The sequence below is a fragment of the Leopardus geoffroyi genome, chromosome B4 (genome assembly GCF_018350155.1).
Source record: "Leopardus geoffroyi isolate Oge1 chromosome B4, O.geoffroyi_Oge1_pat1.0, whole genome shotgun sequence".
Lineage (NCBI taxonomy): Eukaryota > Metazoa > Chordata > Mammalia > Carnivora > Felidae > Leopardus > Leopardus geoffroyi.
This window is the reverse complement of record NC_059341.1, coordinates 135228155-135246917: the sequence shown is the minus strand read 5'-3', so window position 1 is coordinate 135246917 and position 18763 is coordinate 135228155. Positions and strand designations below refer to the sequence as shown.

At 52.3% G+C, this 18763-nt stretch overlaps 1 protein-coding gene across 2 annotated transcripts; it reads left to right on the top strand.

Moving 5' to 3' along the window:
- Positions 1-336: 336 nt before the first annotated feature.
- On the top strand, positions 337-13123 carry TOB2 (transducer of ERBB2, 2). 2 transcript variants are annotated; one of them, XM_045464675.1, is made up of 2 exons: positions 337-1613; positions 9094-13123. In XM_045464675.1, the coding sequence occupies exon 2, from the start codon at positions 9195-9197 to the stop codon at positions 10200-10202; it is 1008 nt and encodes a 335-aa protein (XP_045320631.1). In that variant the 5' UTR covers positions 337-1613; positions 9094-9194; the 3' UTR covers positions 10203-13123. The 2 variants fall into 2 exon arrangements, with proteins under 2 accessions (XP_045320631.1, XP_045320632.1); XM_045464676.1 differs by lacking the exon at positions 337-1613 and adding an exon at positions 3048-3098.
- Positions 13124-18763: the final 5640 nt, after the last annotated feature.

The window sequence follows — 18763 nt, the reverse complement described above, 5'->3', positions numbered from 1 at the left end:
TCCACGCCCCGCAGTCACAAAGTAGCCGAGTGCGGGGGCCCGAGCGCGCGGGCCTGGCGCACCCGATCCAGGGCCAGGAAGCCCAGCTACGTCTTGCAGCCTAAGGGACCGTCGAGTTGGGGACCCCAGCGCCCCTAACATGGGCAGGCTCCAAGCCCCGCCGGCGGGAGCTCTTAATAGAAGAAATGTGGCTCTCTCTAGTGCCCCGTACAAGGGTCACCGGCCGGGAGAAAGCAAACGGGAGGATCCCCACAAGGACCGAGCCCCGCCCGGGGCGGGCCGGGGACGTGCTCGCGCGCCTGCGCGGAGCCGGTGTTGGCCTTCTCCGGTCGCGAGGTAATTGGGGGCCAGAGGCGGCAAGTGGAAGGTTAACGTGGCGCTAGGCTCCATCGCCTCCCCTGCCTCCTGCTCAGTGTGGCTTGGCCCCGGTTTCCCCTTCGCCCTCCCTTCGACATTAGCATCCCCCGACGAGGCCCGAGGCGCTGGGAAGACTCGAGCCAGCCCGAATGTAGGAGCGAAACGTTTCTAAAGCTCGCGCCGTCCCGTCAAAGGACAGTAACTGGGACAGTGCGAGAGCCGTGGGGGGTGGTCGGACGGTTAGACGCCCACAACCGGAGGGACTCGCCAAGGTGCCCTGGAGTAACGGGTCGGGCGACCGTCAGCGCCTGGGCAGGTGTAGGGCCCAAGCCACGGAAGTTGGGGGGAGAGAGTTACCCCTCCCCGCGACATCCATTCATCCAACACGTCTGAAGTGAACAACTTGGTTCCAGTTCAGGCCCCTGCCCTCCCGGAGCTCGCTGTCTACCTGGGGAGAAACACTGTACCCAATACGCACACTTTCAAAGTGATCTGGGGCATGAAGAAAATAACTGTGGCACGGCGCTGTGATGGGGAGGGGAAGCGGACAGCGTTACAGGCCGGCCAAAGGCAGCTTTGCTGGCGTCTGGGCTGGGATCTGAGTGAGAAGAGGCCAGCCATGGGACCGCGGGCGAAAGGAGGTCGCGGAGCACCCCCGGGTGGCACACGGCGCTTCGGGCCGCGCTGCGCGAGGGGTTAGGCCTCCCGGCGTGCTGAGAAGTAGTCCCGGCTCGGCGCCCGGCCCCGCCCCTGCAGGGCGGAGGGACGCATCACGCAGGGGTGGGGAAGCCGGATCCATGCGCAGGGTTGCTAAGGGTGAAACTTTTCATTGACTTTGCTCACTTCGGGCCGGGGCGCGGGAAGGTGCGGGTCGTTGCCGGAGAGAAGCGAGTGGCTCGGGCGACGTGGGGCCAGAAGGGCAGGACCGCCCGCTGGCCAGAGCCCGGACCGTCCTCCGCCCTGCGACACGAGCCGCCCTTCGGTCCGACATCCCCGCGCCGTCGCCGCCGGCCGGCCCGCCCGCCTTCCGTCCCCCCTTGGCCGAGCCTGACCTCCAAAAAGCTGAAAGAATTATTATTGAGAATCATAGCCCCAAACTCCCTTACTTGCTCCCAACCTTCAACGAAGAAAAAGACCCATCAGCTTCCGGCCCGGCGGCGCCCGGGAAGGAAGAAAGAACGACCACCGTACCGCACCCCGGACTACCCTGGAAGGGAGAAGCCACCCTGAACCGCCCCGCCGCCGCGGAGACCCGAGTGAGTGCGTGGGGGGCGTGCGGGCGGGGGAACCCTCGAGACGCCTTCCTTCACCTCGGTCCCACTCCGCTCTTCGCTTTGCTGGACGCTGCACGTTGCTGTCGCGCCCCCATCCTGACGACTGGCCAACATTTTCCTTTCTCCTTCCACCTCCCCTGTAGAACCACCCCCCCCCCCCGTTTCCCCCGGTGCTCCTCTCTTCTCTAGGTTCGGAGTGTGGCCCCCTCCTGGGTGGGGTGCATTTCCTCCCCTCTCCGCCTCCCTCAGTTCTTCATATCGTAGAGACGCGGTAGATTTTTCCTTGATCTCCCCCCCCCCAAAACATAACTTCCGCCACCATTAAATGAATCAGGAAAGAAGGGGACCCAGGCCTTGTTTTTCTGCTTCTTGTCCCGTGTGTGGGGAAGGGGGTGGTCATAATTAATAGGGTTTATTTCTGGGCCTGTGGAGCCGAGAGGTGGAAGGTGGACATCCCCTTTTGGACCGGTCAGTGGTGACTGTCTCCTGGCCGCTGAACCAGAATTCACCATTTTGGCCTGAGCTCTTTATCCTCTTTAGTGTTTTAAGGGAAAACTGTGCAGGGAGGGGGTAAGTACCTTTACAGCAATACCAAGTGAGTGGATTCTGATTGATCCTGGTGAGGTACCTGGGAGGAAGAGCCCTACTTTTAAGCTCCTTCCCCTCGTGTCCAGAGGATGGACTGTGCCCTTGAACAGAGAGGTGGGGGGAGGAGGGGCAGCTGGCAGGCTTTTCCCACCCCGCAGAAGAATCAGAACCCTACAAAGTAGGCTTCAGGTTGGACCAGCGAAGGGGTTCTTGGGTGCCTGCTCAGTATCTTAACCTTTCTTTTTCTCCTTCCTGTCCACCCTACCCTGGGAGTGAGTCCCTCATCTTTGATTTTGCAGCAGAAAAGCACTGCTATTGCTTTCTTGGGAGCCTGCCCCATCCCCCTCTTAAGCAGTGGGAGAAAGAAGCTTGTGTGGGAGGGAGGGAGGATTAGGGAGGTTTAACACTGTTGGGGAGCTTTGCCGAGGATCTGGTAAGTCTGGTCATAGAGCAGGCCTTGCAATGGGAGGGGACTCACAAACAATTTCAAGTATTAGAATATGTTGTTCAAGTGTCAGATGTACGGTTTTTCCTTTCCTGCCCAGGAACCTTTTCCCATTTCCCTAGCTGGGTCTAGTTACTCTGAGTGGGATTAAAAGAGGGGTGAGGCTTGGGCCCTGCTGGCTTGGGGCCTTTTGATTGTCGGCCTGGCTCCTCCCCGCAGCTTAACTGGGAATTTCTTTGGCTGAGAGGACGGGAGAACTGGGTTTAGTTCCTGCCTTCCCTGGCTCTGGGGGTCCTGGAGCTGAGCCCGCTGGGCATTAAGTGAAAAGGCTTTTTTTTTTTTTTTTTTTTTTTCTTTTTGAATTCACTGTCCCTACAGCAACTCCAGAAGGAGACCACCCAGCCCAAGGAATACAGATTAAGTGGCAGTGTTGGGTGAGGCGCCGGGGGGCAGGGGGGGGGGGGAGGGGTGATGGGAGGGGTGACCTTTATCTGTCCCACCCACCGCCTTCACCCAGAAAAAAACTGACTAGGAGATCTTTAATTCAACAGTCATGAGAGGCAGTGAAGAAAAAGAGGAAGGGGTGGGGAGAATTCAGCCTTACTTGAGGCCAAGACGCGAATACAGTGGGGTGGTACAGTACGAGGAGTAGGCCTTATGGGTAGAATTTATATAAAATGTATTAGGCGGTGGGCGGGGTGGGGGGGCGTCCGCCACAGCGCGCATGTGCATCGGAAACTTTTCCTCGGTTCTCGGGACCTCGGCCAGCTCCCCTTACCGGGCATGCGTGATTAGCTGGCTGAACCTTCGCAAAGCACGCAGGGGAGTGTAGTGTACACAGAAAGTAGGTCACTTGCTCCAACGTGAGTATGAGGTTTCTGAGGACTACAATTCCCAGGGTACAGAGCGCGCCCTCGCTGCCGGCCTACGTTGGAGTTACAGTGAAATCTTCCTGGCTTCGGAGTAATGGAGTGCCCCAGAAAGGGCCTTCTTAGTCTGAAGAGTTGGGCTTGCACAGTCCTTGTTTGAGGGACATGGTGGAGACTCTGGCTGGGGTGTTGCGGTCAGTCAGCCCAAGTCCTGGAAGCCCTTCAACCATACCCGCCGGTCCTGTCATTGCGGGGTGGGGCCGGGCAGTCCCACTGAGCCGGCTCTCCTGGGCATCCGGTTTGTGGCACCTGCTGGCCTTGTCAAAACTGAGGGCCCCTCCTCCCTGACTCCTCTCTCCAGACTCTTTTCAGACTCTTTTGAATCTGATAGCGCTTCAGTTGTAGGACTATTCCGATGTTAGGGCTTGAGGTGCCTGGAATTTTTTTTTTTTTTTAATTTTTTTTTTCGACGTTTATTTATTTTTGGGACAGAGAGAGACAGAGCATGAACGGGGGAGGGGCAGAGAGAGAGGGAGACACAGAATCAGAAACAGGCTCCAGGCTCTGAGCCATCAGCCCAGAGCCCGACCCGGGGCTCGAACTCACGGACCGCGAGATCGTGACCTGGCTGAAGTCGGACGCTTAACCGACTGCGCCACCCAGGCGCCCCTTTTTTTTTTTTTTTTTTTTTTTTTTTTAATGTTTATTGATTTTTGAGAGACCGAGAGAGACAGAGTGCAAGCCGGGGAGGGGCAGAGAGAGAGAGAGAGGGAGACTCAGAATCTGAAGCAGGCTCCGGGCTCTGAGCTGTCAGAGCAGAGCCCAACTCGAGGCTCTAACCCAAGAAGCCTGAGATCATGACCTGAGCCCAAGTTGGACACTTAACAGACTGAGCCACCCAGGTGCCCAAGGTGCCTGGATATTTTTATAGGTTCTCGTGGTTTAGGGACCTGAGGATTTCTGTCACCATTATCCCTCCTTTTCCTCTTTAAACGTAGCTGCTTTTCTCCATAAAAATCCTCCATAGCATATTTGTCGTAAGTTCTTTCTGGAATCACCATTACCACATCACTGACTGCAGCAGCCGCCTTTCTTACCTCATTTTTGTCCTTAAGCACTCTTTAAAACACAAGTCAGCACAAGGGATCTGAACCAGAGATTAATTTTGCTGTTGGAAATAAAAAGTGAAGGAGAATAAGATTCTAACTGAATTTGGACAGAATTTACTCTCACGTTTTCAACTTTCTAATATATTAACAAAAGATAGATTTTGCTATTGTTAAATACTTAGCATTGGATTTGGGGGGGGGTGTTTGCTTGGGTTTGTTTTTACTTTTACTTTTTGCCACTTTTCTGTCCTTTTGCACGTGAGTGCGGGTTGGAGGAGATCTTCGAGTCCTTCCTTGCCTCCTAAATCTACTCGTTTCTTGCGTCGAAGAGTAGTTATTGCCAAGCTTTCTAATCTTACCACATTTTTATGAATATTTTATATATAAGCTCTAGAATTTGCCCATAGCCTTAAAAAAAAAAAAAATGAACAAACTCATCTGATTGGTCATTCTTATCTTTAGTTAAAGACAAGACAGCATCAGTGCTTTAATCCTCTGTTCCATAAGCTTCTTGAAGTCAAAATTAGAGCCTGAGCTGATAGAGCAGAAAATCTCATTCTGGTTGTCCAGCATTTTTGAAAGGTTCCACCCCACAGCCATCTGGCCTGGCCTGTTCTCCAATTAAAGAGGCAAAGACGGCATTATGTACTTCCTTATTTGTGTAGCAGCATCACTGAGGTATAAATTGGTGTGCAGCTTTAGTTGCTTATGCTGCAGAAAATGGTTAGCTAGGCAGGGCTGATGACAGTGGTTCTATTGTATTTTGGGGTGGGAGGCTTATTTCCCAATGACTTTGGCCTGCATTTAAAATGCTCCCATTTTGGGGCACCTGGGTGGCTCAGTCGGTTAAGCGTCTGACTTCGGCTCAGGTCATGATTTCGCGGTTCCTGAGTTTGAGCCCCACGTCAGGAGCTGTCAGCACATGCTCATGCTGTCTCTCTCTCCCCCCAAAATAAATAAACAATAAAATTGGTTTTTTTAATGTTTACTTATTTTTGAGAGACAGAGCATGAGAGGCGGAGGGGCAGAGCTAGAAGGAGTCACAGAATCCAAAGCAGGCTGCAGGCTCTGAGCTGTCAGCACAGAGCCCAACGCGGGGCTCAAACTCACAGGCTGTGAGATCATGACCTGAGCTAAAGTTGGGACGCTTAACTGACTGAACCACCCAGGCGCACACCCACTTTTTTTTTTTTTTTTTTTTCAGTTTATTTTTGAGAGAGAGAGAGAGAGAGAGAGACAGAGCACTAGCAGGGGAAGGGCAGAGAGAAAGAAGGAGAGAGAGACACACAATCTGAAGCCGGCTCCAGGCTCCGAGCTGTCAGCACAGAATCCGACATGGGGCTTGAACCCACAAGTGGTGAGATCATGACCTTAGCCGAAATTGGACAGTTAACTGACTGAGCCACCCAAGCACCCCCCAAAAATTTTTTTAATGCTCTCATTTGGGGCGCCTGGGTGGCTCAGTCAGTTAAGTGTCGACTCTTGGTTTTGGCTTAGGTCATGATCTCATGGTTCATGAGTTGAAGCCCCACGTCAGGCTCTGCGCTGTCAGCAAAGGGATTCTCTCTCTGTCCCCTCTTTCTGCCCCTCTCCTGCTCGTGCTCTCTCTCTCTCTCTCTTTCTCTCTCAAAATAAATAAACTTAATACATAAATAAAAATGTTTTTAAAAGTAAAACAAAATGGTCCCCTTGTGAAGATGAACTTTTAAGGGGAAGTTAACTTGGAAGTTACGTATGCAGTAAAGTTTGAGGAGGCCTAGAGAGGTGTAGGAGGCCCCTTGGTCTGCTATTCCAAGAGGCCATGTGGTGCTTTGGGAGAAGAGTCACGTCATATTTAAGTCTGTTTTATTTTTTTTTTATTTTTTTTTTTTTTTCAACGTTTATTTATTTTTGGGACAGAGAGAGACAGAGCATGAACGGGGGAGGGGCAGAGAGAGAGGGAGACACAGAATCGGAAACAGGCTCCAGGCTCTGAGCCATCAGCCCAGAGCCTGACGCGGGGCTCGAACTCACGGACCGCGAGATCGTGACCTGGCTGAAGTCGGACGCTTAACCGACTGCGCCACCCAGGCGCCCCAAGTCTGTTTTATTTTTAAAAACACTTTGAAAGCATTGTCTTTAACTCCAGGCCTATTCTTGGGAACCAGTGCCAACTTTCTTCACACCTTTGTAATCTCCTCCATGTAGGACACCTCTGGTGGCTGCTATGGCCCTTATAAACTTCCATTCCTGGAGGCTAGCCTTGCATCTGGTGATGAACGCAATCCTTATCAACAGAAAACCCTCTACCGTTACCATTTTTTTTCCCTCTTTTAACCTAGAAGGACTCTGTTGACTTGGCATGTGACCCTCTGCTCAGACCTGAAATGAGGGTGGGATAGACTCGTAGCCAGTGTTATGTGATGCTCCAGATTGATCCAGTGCTGCTTCTCTGATACTCACCCCAGAGAGCTTTTGCCTGAGGATCCAGTCCTAACAATACCCCTAGGAGCCATGGCCCCAGTCCTGAGAATTACAAGGAAGTAAGCCGGGGCAGGTGTTCAGAAAACTTAGGATCCTCAAATGAAGAATTAGCAACTGATTATTCTCTGCTGGACCCAGAAGGGATTTATATTTATTTATTTACTTAAAAAAAAATTTTAAGAGCGACTCTTTTAATTTTTTTAAATGTTTATTATTGAGAGAGAGCATGAGTGGGGGAGGGGCAGAGAGAGAAGGGGACAGAGGATCTGAAGCAGGCTCGCACTGACAGCAGTGAACCTGACGCGGGGCTCAAACTCACGAACCGTGAGATCATGAACTGAGCCGAAGTTGGACACTCTACTGAGCCATGCAGGCGCCCCTATTTACTTACTATTTTAAGTAGGCTCCAAGCTGCCCATGGAGCCCAAAGTGGGGCTCAAACTCATGACCCTGATATCAAGACCTGAGCTGAGATCAAGAGTGAGACACTTAATCAGCTGAGCCACCAGTCACCACCAGAAGGGATTTTTAATCAAAATCTAGCCCCCCATCTATCACAGGGCAAAAATGCCCTTGATGGATCATGGATTAGTCTTGTCTCTGTGCTGAGCTCAGCAGCACATTCTCACCCAGAGGCTTGGCTAGAAACATGTTCTGGCCCTGCTGAACCTCGAAGGTGGTCCTTTTCAGCCTTCTCACGGCATGAGCGTGGAGCTGCCATTGTGGAGAAAGCGGGACTAGGATCACTGGCTCTCGGGACTTTACAGATCATCTTCCTGAGACACGAGGCTGGCCCAGACCTCAGAAATAAACCTTTTTGACCTCTGTGGGAGCTGGCTGTGAGAGAATCCCAAAATAACAATCTGAGTGTTTATCTTGGGCTGTCTCCTCTCCGGGGATCTCCAAACACTTGATAAATCCAATCCGATGCCAAGGACAGGTGGTCAGACAGTCCCCGGGAGACTGAGTGATGATGGGTCCCCAGCTGGAGACTGCAGGGTGATGGAAAATTTCTTCTCTTTGCTGCCCTCATCACCTGCACTCCAGCCAGAAGTGTAGAGATTCCCTCAGGCCACACCAGTGCTGTTCTTAAGGATTTTTTGGCCTACAGGGCTCTGCTTCCCTCTCATTTCCTCTGCTTCCCTGGGACGGCCCCCTCGTCAGCGTTCCCTTGTTGGTCCACACCTCTGGTTAATGCAGGTCTTGACTTCTTCCTCGGGATCATGTTCTCGTCTCCATTCTTGGAGACGGCCTACACGGAAATGCACCCTTTGGTTACACTGTGGCGTTCTTACATCAGTTCTGCAAACCCAGAGTGAGCCAGAAAGCGTACATACTCAGGGAGCCCAGGATGACAAATTGGATGTGACTGGAGTCCAAGCCCCCACTGAAAAGTTGGCAGTGCTGCTTCCTGTTCAGTGATCTGTATCCCTTTCCATTTAAGGAGAAAAACTAAGGATTTTACACTTATATCTTGGCCTGTGACAGTTTGGGAGCACGACTTCACCAAGATGTTACAGAGATACATTAGCAAGAGCCTTCTCTTCTCCAGCTGAATTAGGGGCTCCTTTTTTTTTTTTTTTTTTAATAGCAGTTGTATAGTGTGACCCGGCTTCTCAAAATAGTGGAAGCCACAGCACTCCTTTAAAATTACTTGAATTCCTTTAGAATTTCTTTAGAATTACTTGCAAAACAGTAGCTCATTTTATCAAGTCTTTACTAGATACCAGGTTCGGCATAAGGCAGTTGACATCTTTGAGCTAACTTCATCTCCATGATGACCTTATGTTACTGATGAAACTAAGGCTGAGAAAAAAAGTGGCTCGCTCTCAGTCACACAATTAAGCTGGTCACTGGTGGAGCAGAAAATGGGACCCTGAGTATATGTGGCCCGAAGCTGGTGCTTTTGTGCCTTTTGCCATTGAACCCCCTACCCTCTGGGCTTTCTGCATAATCTACTCATGATGCCCTTTGTTCTCATTTCTCAGAGCTCTCTGGAGCCCAAGGCTGCCTATCTTACGTCACCTGCCACTGCCCTTGGTTTGCACTCTTGCCGTGAGCTGACTCGCCACCTAGGAAAGCAAGGACCATGCAGCTGGAGATCAAAGTGGCCCTGAACTTTATCATCTCCTACTTGTATAATAAGCTGCCCCGGCGCCGGGCAGACCTGTTTGGGGAGGAGCTTGAGCGGCTCTTGAAAAAGAAATATGAAGGCCACTGGTACCCTGACAAGCCACTGAAGGGCTCTGGCTTCCGCTGTGTTCACATCGGGGAGATCGTGGACCCCGTGGTGGAGCTGGCCGCCAAGCGGAGCGGCCTGGCAGTGGAGGATGTGCGGGCCAATGTGCCTGAAGAGCTGAGCGTCTGGATCGACCCTTTTGAGGTGTCCTACCAGATCGGTGAGAAGGGAGCCGTGAAAGTGCTGTACCTGGATGACAGCGAGGGCTGTGTTGCACCAGAGCTGGACAAGGAGTTCAAGAGCAGTTTCAACCCTGATGCCCAGGTCTTTGTGCCCATCGGCAGCCAGGACAGCTCCCTTTCCAACTCCCCGTCACCATCCTTCGGCCAGTCACCCAGCCCCACTTTCATCCCCCGCTCCGCCCAGCCCATCACCTTCACCACTGCCTCCTTCGCTGCCACCAAGTTTGGCTCCACCAAGATGAAGAAGGGGGGTGCGGCAGCAAATGGCGGGGGCATGGCCGGCGGCGGGGCAAGTGGCCAGCAGCCTCCCCAGCAGCAGCCCCGCATGGCCCGCTCTCCCACCAACAACCTGCTGAAGCACAAGAGCCTCTCTTTGTCTCTGCACTCGCTGAACTTCATTGCGGCCAACCCGGCCCCTCAGTCCCAGCTCTCCCCCAATGCCAAGGAGTTCGTGTACAACGGGGGCTCTCCCAGCCTCTTCTTTGACGGGGCCGATGGCGGGGGCAGTGGGGCCGGCACGTGCAACAGCAGCGGCTTCGACGTGGCCCAGGTATTTGGAGGCGGCGCCAACAGCCTCTTCCTGGAGAAGACCCCCTTCGTGGAAGGCCTCAGCTACAACCTGAGCACCATGCAGTACCCCAGCCAGCCCTTCCAGCCGGTTGTGCTGGCCAACTGACCGCCCACCCGCCACGGGGCCAGGAGCGCCCAAGACCACAGAAAAGAGAAAGGAAAAGAAAGGCCAAAAAAAGAGGAAAAGAAAAATACACAAAAAGATTTCCAGTCTTCGCACTCTGGCTTCTAGAAAAAAGATCCGGTCCAGGCATGGAGTGGGAGGGGGCTCCTGAAGCATCGAATCTGTTGAACTCAACCCCCTGCTGCTTTCCTGCCTGCCTCTGATTTATTTGATTGGTTTGGGTTTTATATTTTTTCTTTTTTTTTTCTTTTTTCTTTTTTTTTTTTTTTTTACATGTAGTTTTCTATATAACATCTTTAATTAGTGGCTTCCTGTGCTAAGAATGGTCCAGATGTGAATTGCTGCTCCCTGTTCCCTCCCTCCCTCCCTCCCTCACACTGTTGAGGATCGAGTGTCCTCTCTCACAGGGAAGGAAGAGCCGGAAGAGGCGCAGCTGGGGCCTGACCCTGCCCAGAGCAGGGAGAGGCTGCCTTGTGTCACTGCCTCTATCACCCAGCTATCCTTTTACTCAAAGCCATCCAACCTCAGAGGGCCTTCTTGGGCCCTGCCACCCAAATAGGTCTGACCCCAGCACCCACCCCCCCTGCCTCTCAGGCCTGAGACACGGGGAGCTGCTGACTGGCGACTTGACACCCTCCCACTAGAGCTGACGTCTGTGACTCCAGGTAGCACTCTGTCTGGTGGAACTGCTTTCATCTCTGTCCTGTGTTCCCACGCCACCATCCCCATCTGGCTCGGACTATCATCGTGGCCCTGGAGACCCATCCGCTGACACATGTGGCTCTTCATGCAGCCCCTTGTTCCCGGGGCCTGAGGTTTTGGGTAATGGGGGGGGGGGCAGGTGCGGGTGTGTGTGCGCGCGCGTCCACGTGCGTGGTTTGCTGTCCTGTTTTAAAGGATTCCAAGCCATGTGAAACTCCCCCCGCGCCCCCCCCCCCCCCCCGACATGATTCCAGGTTGCAGCAAGTGCTTATTTATGTAGGAGGTTGGGGAATGGGCCGGGCGGGTGGTCAGTCCTTTTGTAGGGTGGGTCACGTGGTGGGGTGAGACTGCGGCTGAGCCTAAGACACTCCCAGGGGAAAATACTGCAGAAGGAACTGGTTTCCAGACTGCGGAGGGATCTGCACTTTTGTTTTTGACCAAAAAAAAAAAAAAAAGAAAAAAAAAAGAAAAGAAAGAAAAAAAAGGGTTAGCTGTGAGGGGCTGAGGGAATACCAGCCCCTGATGCCTAAGAGAAGTCCCTGGACTCAGATCCTCCTATTTGGTGACCTTAACCCAGGGTGGGAGCCGCTCACCTGAGCACCCTGGAGGGGGGGTGGGAGTTTGGGTCAGTGCCTACAGTGGGCAGTCCTGAGCCTTCAATTGAGACTAGTCTTTTGGTTGTAGATGTTATTTTAGTATGTTTCTGCCCCTGCCTGCATGAGAACTTCTTGGTACCTCTTGGCATCCCCTCTTACTGGCTGACCCGGTCCCACTTGGCCTTGATGCCGTGAGGAGTGGTTTCCCGGGCAGGCCAGGTTGGACAGGCATTTGACTATGGCAGGCGGTGTGTGTGGATTATAAGAGAGCACCAGCTCCTGCCTCTGCCGGAAGAGGAGATGTTTCTCCCACCCAACCCTAGTGAACCAGCTTTCACGCGGTGATGCTTTGGCTGGTGGGCCACATGGCGGCAGGGCCCCCGTCACCAAAAAGTACCAAAGCCCTTGGCACCCCACCCCACCCCCACCTCCTCAGTGACCCCCCAAGTGGGCAACCGCTGTGGCAGTGGGTCCGGCCCAGACAGACACTGCCAGCCTCCCCTCCCTGCAGTGGGCACCAGCTCTACCTCCCCCAGCGGGGCAATGCCCTGGCTCCTCAGCCCGGTATCCTCTGTCCCCTATGCTTCTCAGGGGCCAGCCCCATCCGGGCCACCCTCTCCCTAGCCCTCAGCTCCCACGCAAGTGACAGGCCCAGGCAGATTGCTGCTCTCTGGGAAAGGTTGGACGCTGCCTTATTTATGCCCTCTTCCAGCCCCCCTTTCCCTCACTCACGTGCACAGGTACCTACCACCCCCCAGTCAGCTTGTTTCTCACCACATCTAGGGAGAGGGGGAGACCGACCCCTTAGTGTCTTTTGAAATACGAAGAAAAATAAAAATGTTTGTTCAGGAGCATGGCTCCAGTGCTGGACTCTTGGGCCCGGTTCAGTCTGTCTCGTCTCAGATCTAGGCATTTTTGCTTCAATTTTATTTTTTTTAAGGAAACAAAAACAAAACTCTGCACTAATTTACCTGGTTTCGTAGGAAAACTTTTTTTTTATTTTTTACATTTTTTGGTGTCCGTTTGTATTGAATAATTTGCTACATTTGTAAAATGTAAGAGGTATATATAATATATGTATATTTCTAACGTAAAAAACGTAATTTTTTTCTTTTCAAGATTTTTTCTTAAGAGGAGAGAAACGATATTTTTTCAGGAAAAACAAACTTTAAAATAAAAAAAGAGGAGAATTAAACCTATTTCTCCCCTTTCCCCATCCTCTCTCTGTCTGTCCCTCTTTCCCAGGAATAAATCAAAAGGTGGATCGTCTTGTAAAGAATGTAAACTCTTAGTCCAGAATGATGTATTTTTCTCGATGCAGTGAGCTATAGATTCTCTAGTTTGACCCCTAGGGATGGGAAGGAGGGCATTGAGGCAACGTGGAGAGGAGCTTGGGGGAGCAGGGTAATGAACTTGTTTTCTTTAGTGAAGGAGGAATACAATCAAGCGTTTTGTATTCAGAATGTTGTGCAATATTTTGGAATGGGACATTGGTGTGTTTAGAGATTTAGTTTAAAAACAAAACAAAAAGATTGATCAAATCTGTACAGTTTATATTGTTCCAGATTTTTTTAAGTTTGTATTAAAAGCATGATATATAATAGCCTTCTGCTTGCTCCTGGCTTGTTTTATTTGGGGGCCCCTCTTAGGATGGAGAATGTGGGAGCAACCCAGCCTCCGTTGGCTTCAAGAGACCGTTGGTCCTCCTGACCTGACCCCTTAGGAGGGCCCACGTGCCACAGGCCCCTTTTGGGGCCATCAACCCATCAACCCAGGATGTGGAGTCCCCACTTCCAAGGGTTCTTTTCCACTGGAAGTAGGCTCCCCGAGGTTGGGAACTGCCCAGGCTCCCTCTGCTGATAGGTTGCGGAGCCAGTACTGGCAACAGAGCCCTGAGAACAGGATAACTTCGTGGCTTTTTTAGGAATGGCCTATTCCTCGGAGGCCGAAGGAGGGATCGGCCTCCAGCCTGCTCTAGATCTAGTATTTGCCGACCTCAGACCGCTAGACCCTTAGAGGTGAGTAAGGATGAGAAGAGCCACCTAAGTCTGGTTCTGTCCAAAAACCTGGTTCTTGGATTCTGGCCCTTCTCTTGGCTGGGCAGTTCCAGAGCCTGGGGCTGGGGAAGAACTCAGCCACCTCCCTCCTGCAGGGCCGGCCTGTATAATGCCGTGCATCACCGGGGAAACCACTTCCTTTGGGTACCTCCCTGGCCGGCCGTGGCCCCCAAGTTGAAGAGGGCATCCAGGTATTCAATGAATCTTTGACCCTCATAGTAACCTGGGGATAGAGGTGTTACCTCCACAGTACAACTGAAAACAGGGCTCCGAGGTGGATTACCTGCTCAAGTCACGAGACTAGTACAATGGGAAGCTGGAATAGTGTGTAACATTTTCACGTAGAGTCGTGAGAACTGCTATAGAAGTGTAACACTGGTAGAGGGGACAGGAGGGTGGACCTTGCCACTTCAAGGCTGGGACAGGGGGCAGGCAGTTCTGGGACATCAGTGGGATGGGGGTCTCCTCCGGTGCCCTGCTTCCCAAACTGGCCAGCGCTGATCCCTCCCTACCTGAGTGTGTGAACTAGGCCTAGAAGCTCTCGGGCCAGACCCCGAATCTCTACACGGGGTCCCAGGAGTTCTTGCTGTCTGGCCCCTCCATGGCCACTTTTCCACGGAGCCTGTCAGGCAGAGGGAGGCCCCTGCTCAGGATGCCCAGGCCTTTGCCAGCCGGAAGTCCGCTCCCAGGGGTCCCACTTTCCTGCTGGGAGAAGCCCAGCCTCTCCCTCTGACCCTGTGTACAGGCTACTCATCTACCTGGGGGCCCCGGGGCCCCTTGCACACTCATTTCTATTTATGCTGATATAAAGCATCTAGCACAGGTCTTGCCATAGCAGGTACCCGTGGTCCCCATTTCCATTCCCTGCGCATGTGCCAGAGCTGACCTGCCTGAGGGAGCCCCGGCTCAGTGCCGAGACCGCCTTCTGGGTCGAGAGAATGGTAATTTCAGATTCATACAACCCCCCAAATTCTCCACGGCACGGGCAAAGAAAGGATTTCTTCATACATTCATGCCTTCATTTATTCACTAAATGCTCACTGGCTCTTGAGGGGTGGAGTGCGGGGAAAGGGCTGCCTGGGGTCCCTGACCTACCACAGAGAAAGAAAAAGCATTCATTCTGGTACACTCAGCTCCTCGGAAAGAAGGCACATTTATTCACGTGACAAACCTTCCGTGAACACCCATTGTCCACCCCGGGAGCACAGGTGAGACAGTTACAGGACAGGTGAGCCCAGGATGGGTGAGAGCTGAGGGATCAGGAGGCGAAGAAAGCACAAGTTAGCCAGGAAGGAGAAAAGCAAGGCCAGGCCCCTCCCCAGGGGACCATCTGGGCAGAGTCACCTCTACTCCCTTTTAGAAGACGCAAGTTCTACGCCTGCCCGCGCTGCTCGCTCGCTGGTGGACCTCCAGCCAAACCATTTCACCCCCTCTGGCTCCTCAGTTCCCTCACTTCTAAAATGGGGATAATAATCGTACTACCCGTGAAAATTAAATGAAATAATGAATGGAAAATGCTAAGCACAGTGGCTGGCCCAGACTAAATGGCAAGTGTCACTTTCTCCATCGGGGCCATTACTGTCCATCCTCGAACACCGCCAGCCAGCCCAGTCCCGGAGGCTTCCTTGCATCAGCAAACAGGCCAAAACCCAACCCCGCCAGCAACAGGACCCGGCAGCTCGGGCACAAAAGGAAACGCCATCCTTGGAGCAGAGGCTAGGCCGGCCCCTGCTCTGCCCTCCGCCAAGGTGGGAAGCTGCTTGTCTCCTGGCGATGTCCCTCTCCCCCATACTACAAAGTATACTGACTGCCCCTCATCCTCTCCAGGGACCCAGCCTTCAGCCTTGGGCTGCGACGGGCCTTTGACCTGTGTCCCGAAACCTCCTGGGAGTTTCTCTCTGGAGAACAGATGGGCGGGTGGGTGTGAGTCATGGCAGCAGGAGAACTCTGCTCTGTTGGTCACTGCCTGCCTGAGTCAGTGCCCGTCCATAGGCCAAGGGGATGCCACTGTCTGGTCCTCGCGACTGCCACCTCCCCGAGTGAGTCAGGGGCAGAGGGGCACACTCCGCCCCCCCTGCTCCCACCCCCCGCCCCGGGCCTGGCCAGTTTGGCCAAGTCCTGCCTGGGCAGGGCCTAAGACAGGCTGGGACCAGCCAGGAAGTCTCCAAGCCTCTGGGCAACAGCAACCTAATGATCCACTGGTTTTTAATTTGGGGAATTTCACTGCCAGCAAGAGAAGTGGGCTCTCAGACCTCACAGCTGCTCACTTTCCTTTTAACCTTGAACACCTCTCTTTCCTCTTGACGGCTGTCCCACTTGTACAACAAGGGATAGCAAGGGGCGCCTGGGTGGCTCAGTCAGTTAAGCAACTGACTTCGGCTCAGGTCATGATCTCACGGTTCGTGGGTTCAAGCCCCACGTCAGGCTCTGTGCTGACAGCTCGGAGCCTGGAGCCTGCTTCGGATTCTGTGTCTCCCTCTCTCTCTGCCCCTCCCCCACTTGTGCTCTGTCTCTGTCTCTTTCTCTCAAAAAAAAATGCAAAAAAAAATTAAAACAACAACAACAAAGGATAGCAAAGTGAGGCCCCTGGCCACTTAGGCCACTCAGACTGGTCTCTGGGTCAACACCTCTTCTTCCTGCCTCGGTGGCTCCCAAGACCCGAGGGAGGGCCCATGCCATAGCACGTTTCCCAGGGAGGGAGGGAAGACGAATAGACTGAGTCCTGGGCAGGACCGCATGGCTCCTGGCTGAGACACACACCGCTCGCAGGCACAAGGACATAAGAACGCCGCTGGGTGGTGGCAGGGCTGAGTAAAGAGAAGGGCTGTGGAGCAGAGACCTGGCCCAGGCACCCAAACAGCTGCGTCCTCTGGCTAGCTCGACCCTGACTCGCTCTATTCAACATGTAATATTCACCGTACACCATGGAGCCTCCCTAAGTCCTGGACGCTGTTCCAGGCATGAGGAAAATAAGGGCAAACAGCAGAAAAAAATCCCTGCTCTTCCAAAGGTGATGTTCTAGGGGCACCTGAGTAGCTCAGTTGATTAGGTGTCCGACTTCGGCTCAGGTCATGATCTTGCAGTCTGTGAGTTCGGGCGAAGCATCGGGCTCTGTGCTGACTGCTCGGAGCCCAGACCCTGTTTCGGATCCCGTGTCTCCCTCTCCCTGTCTGCCCCTCCCCCACGCGTGTTCCGTCTCTCTCTCTCTCTCTCTCTCTCTCTCTCTCAAAAATAAATAAACATTAAAAAAAAATAAAGATGATGTTCTATTAACCACAAACAATTGAGAAAATGTCAGACATCGAGGATGAGCCGTTAAGACAATCGCAACCAGTGATGGTAGCTAGTGACCAAGTGGCTCCTTTAGCTTGGTCAGGGGAAGAAGGGGCTTTCCCAAGGAGGGGGACTCTCAACTTACGATCTGAACTACGAGAGAATTAGCAGAGGGAGCAGCAGAGGGGTCAACCACTTCCAAGGGCAAGGTGGGAACAAGTGTGGTATGCTCAGGCCAAAGAAGTCCTCAGGGCCACATCATGGGCCCTGTGGCCCAGAGGAGGAATTGGGATTTTATCTTAAATGTTAGATTGAAGTCTCTCACCCCCAGGTTGCCCCATCTGTAGCTAGCGACAGACAGAGTAAGACCCTGCTCTCTCACACAGTCGATGAACCTTCCCAGAGCCCCTCCCTTGTGCCAGGCCCTGACCTGGACACAAAGGCCTGGCATGTGGGCCTCCTAGAGGAAGTGTGGATAAGTCTGGTGGTGGAAGACAGACCCAGGTCATTATGACTTCAACACCTTGGTCAGGTCCACGACAGAAGGAAGCAGAGGGAGCCACAAGTGCCCAGAGAAGGCCACCACCCAGAGCAGGAAGGCTCTTCAGAGGGCTGACAGAAGCTAGTGAGTGAGGAGCTACGGCACAGAACACAGGCCAAGGGCTCCAGCAGGGGCTGGTAAGATGACACCCAGACTAAGTACCGGGGGCTCCAGGCAGTCGGTGGCAAGGCGAGGAGAGGACAGGTCTCAGGAGTAGATGGGTGATAGGTGAAGCCACGGGCACAGCAAATGAAGATGGCCCATTCGAGGAGCCACAGAGAAGGGCGCCTGGGTGGCCCAATCGGTTAAGCGTCTGACTTCAGCTCAGGTCGTGATCTCTCGGTTTGATGGTTCAAGTCCCGCGTCGGGCTCTGTGCTGACAGCTCGGAGCCTGGAGCCTGCTTTGGAGTCTGTGTTTCCCTCTCTCTGCCCCTCCCCTGCTCGCACTCTCTCTCTCTCAAAAAAAAAAGGCCACAGAGATATCCCAAAGGCAGAAATATAAAACTAAAACTAAAGACCTCTAAAAGAAAACAGAAAATTTTCATGATCTCGAGTTAGACCAAAGTTCTTAGATATGACCCCCCCCCAAAAAAAAAAAAAAAAAAAAAGATCCATAAAAGAAAAAAGTGATAAATTGACTTTATTTAAAAAAAAAAAAAAAAAAAAAAAAAACACTTTCCATAGACACTAGTAAGAGAATAAAAAGACAAGCCTCAGACTGGGAGAAAATATTTGCAAATTATATGTATATGCCAAAAATGTTTTATACAGAATCCATAAAAAACTTTCAAAACTCAATTATATCATTTTGCAATATATACCAATATCTAATCATGTCATACACCTGAAACTAATATAATGTTATAAGTCAATTATATCTCAAAAAAAAGAAAAAAAAAAACCCATTATAAGAAAACAAACAAGGGGTTCCTGGCTGGCTCAGTCAGAAGAGCATGTGACTCTTGATCTCAGGGTCATGAGTTTGAGACCATGTTTGGTGTAGAGATCACTTTATTATTTTTTTTCAAATGTTTATTTTTATTTTTATTTATTTATTTATTTTAAATGTTTATTTATTTTTGAGACAGAGACAGAGCATGAACGGGGGAGGAGCAGAGAGAGAGAGGGAGACACAGAATCCGAAGCAGGCTCCAGGCTCCGAGCTGTCAGCACAGAGCCCGATGTGGGGCTCGAACTCACAGACCATGAGATCGTGACCTGAGCCAAAGTCGGATGCTTAACTGACTGAGCCACCCAGATGCCCCTCAAATGTTTAAGAGAGAAAGAGAGTTGGGGAGGGGCAGAGAGCAAGGGAGACCAAAGTTTCAAAGCAGACTCCTTACTGACAGCAGAGAGCTCAATGTGGGGCTTGAA

What these genes read in the sequence shown, in the direction of transcription:
- TOB2 (XM_045464675.1), top strand. Translation starts at nt 9,195, where the DNA reads ATGCAGCTGGAGATCAAAGTGGCCCTGAACTTTATCATCTCCTACTTG.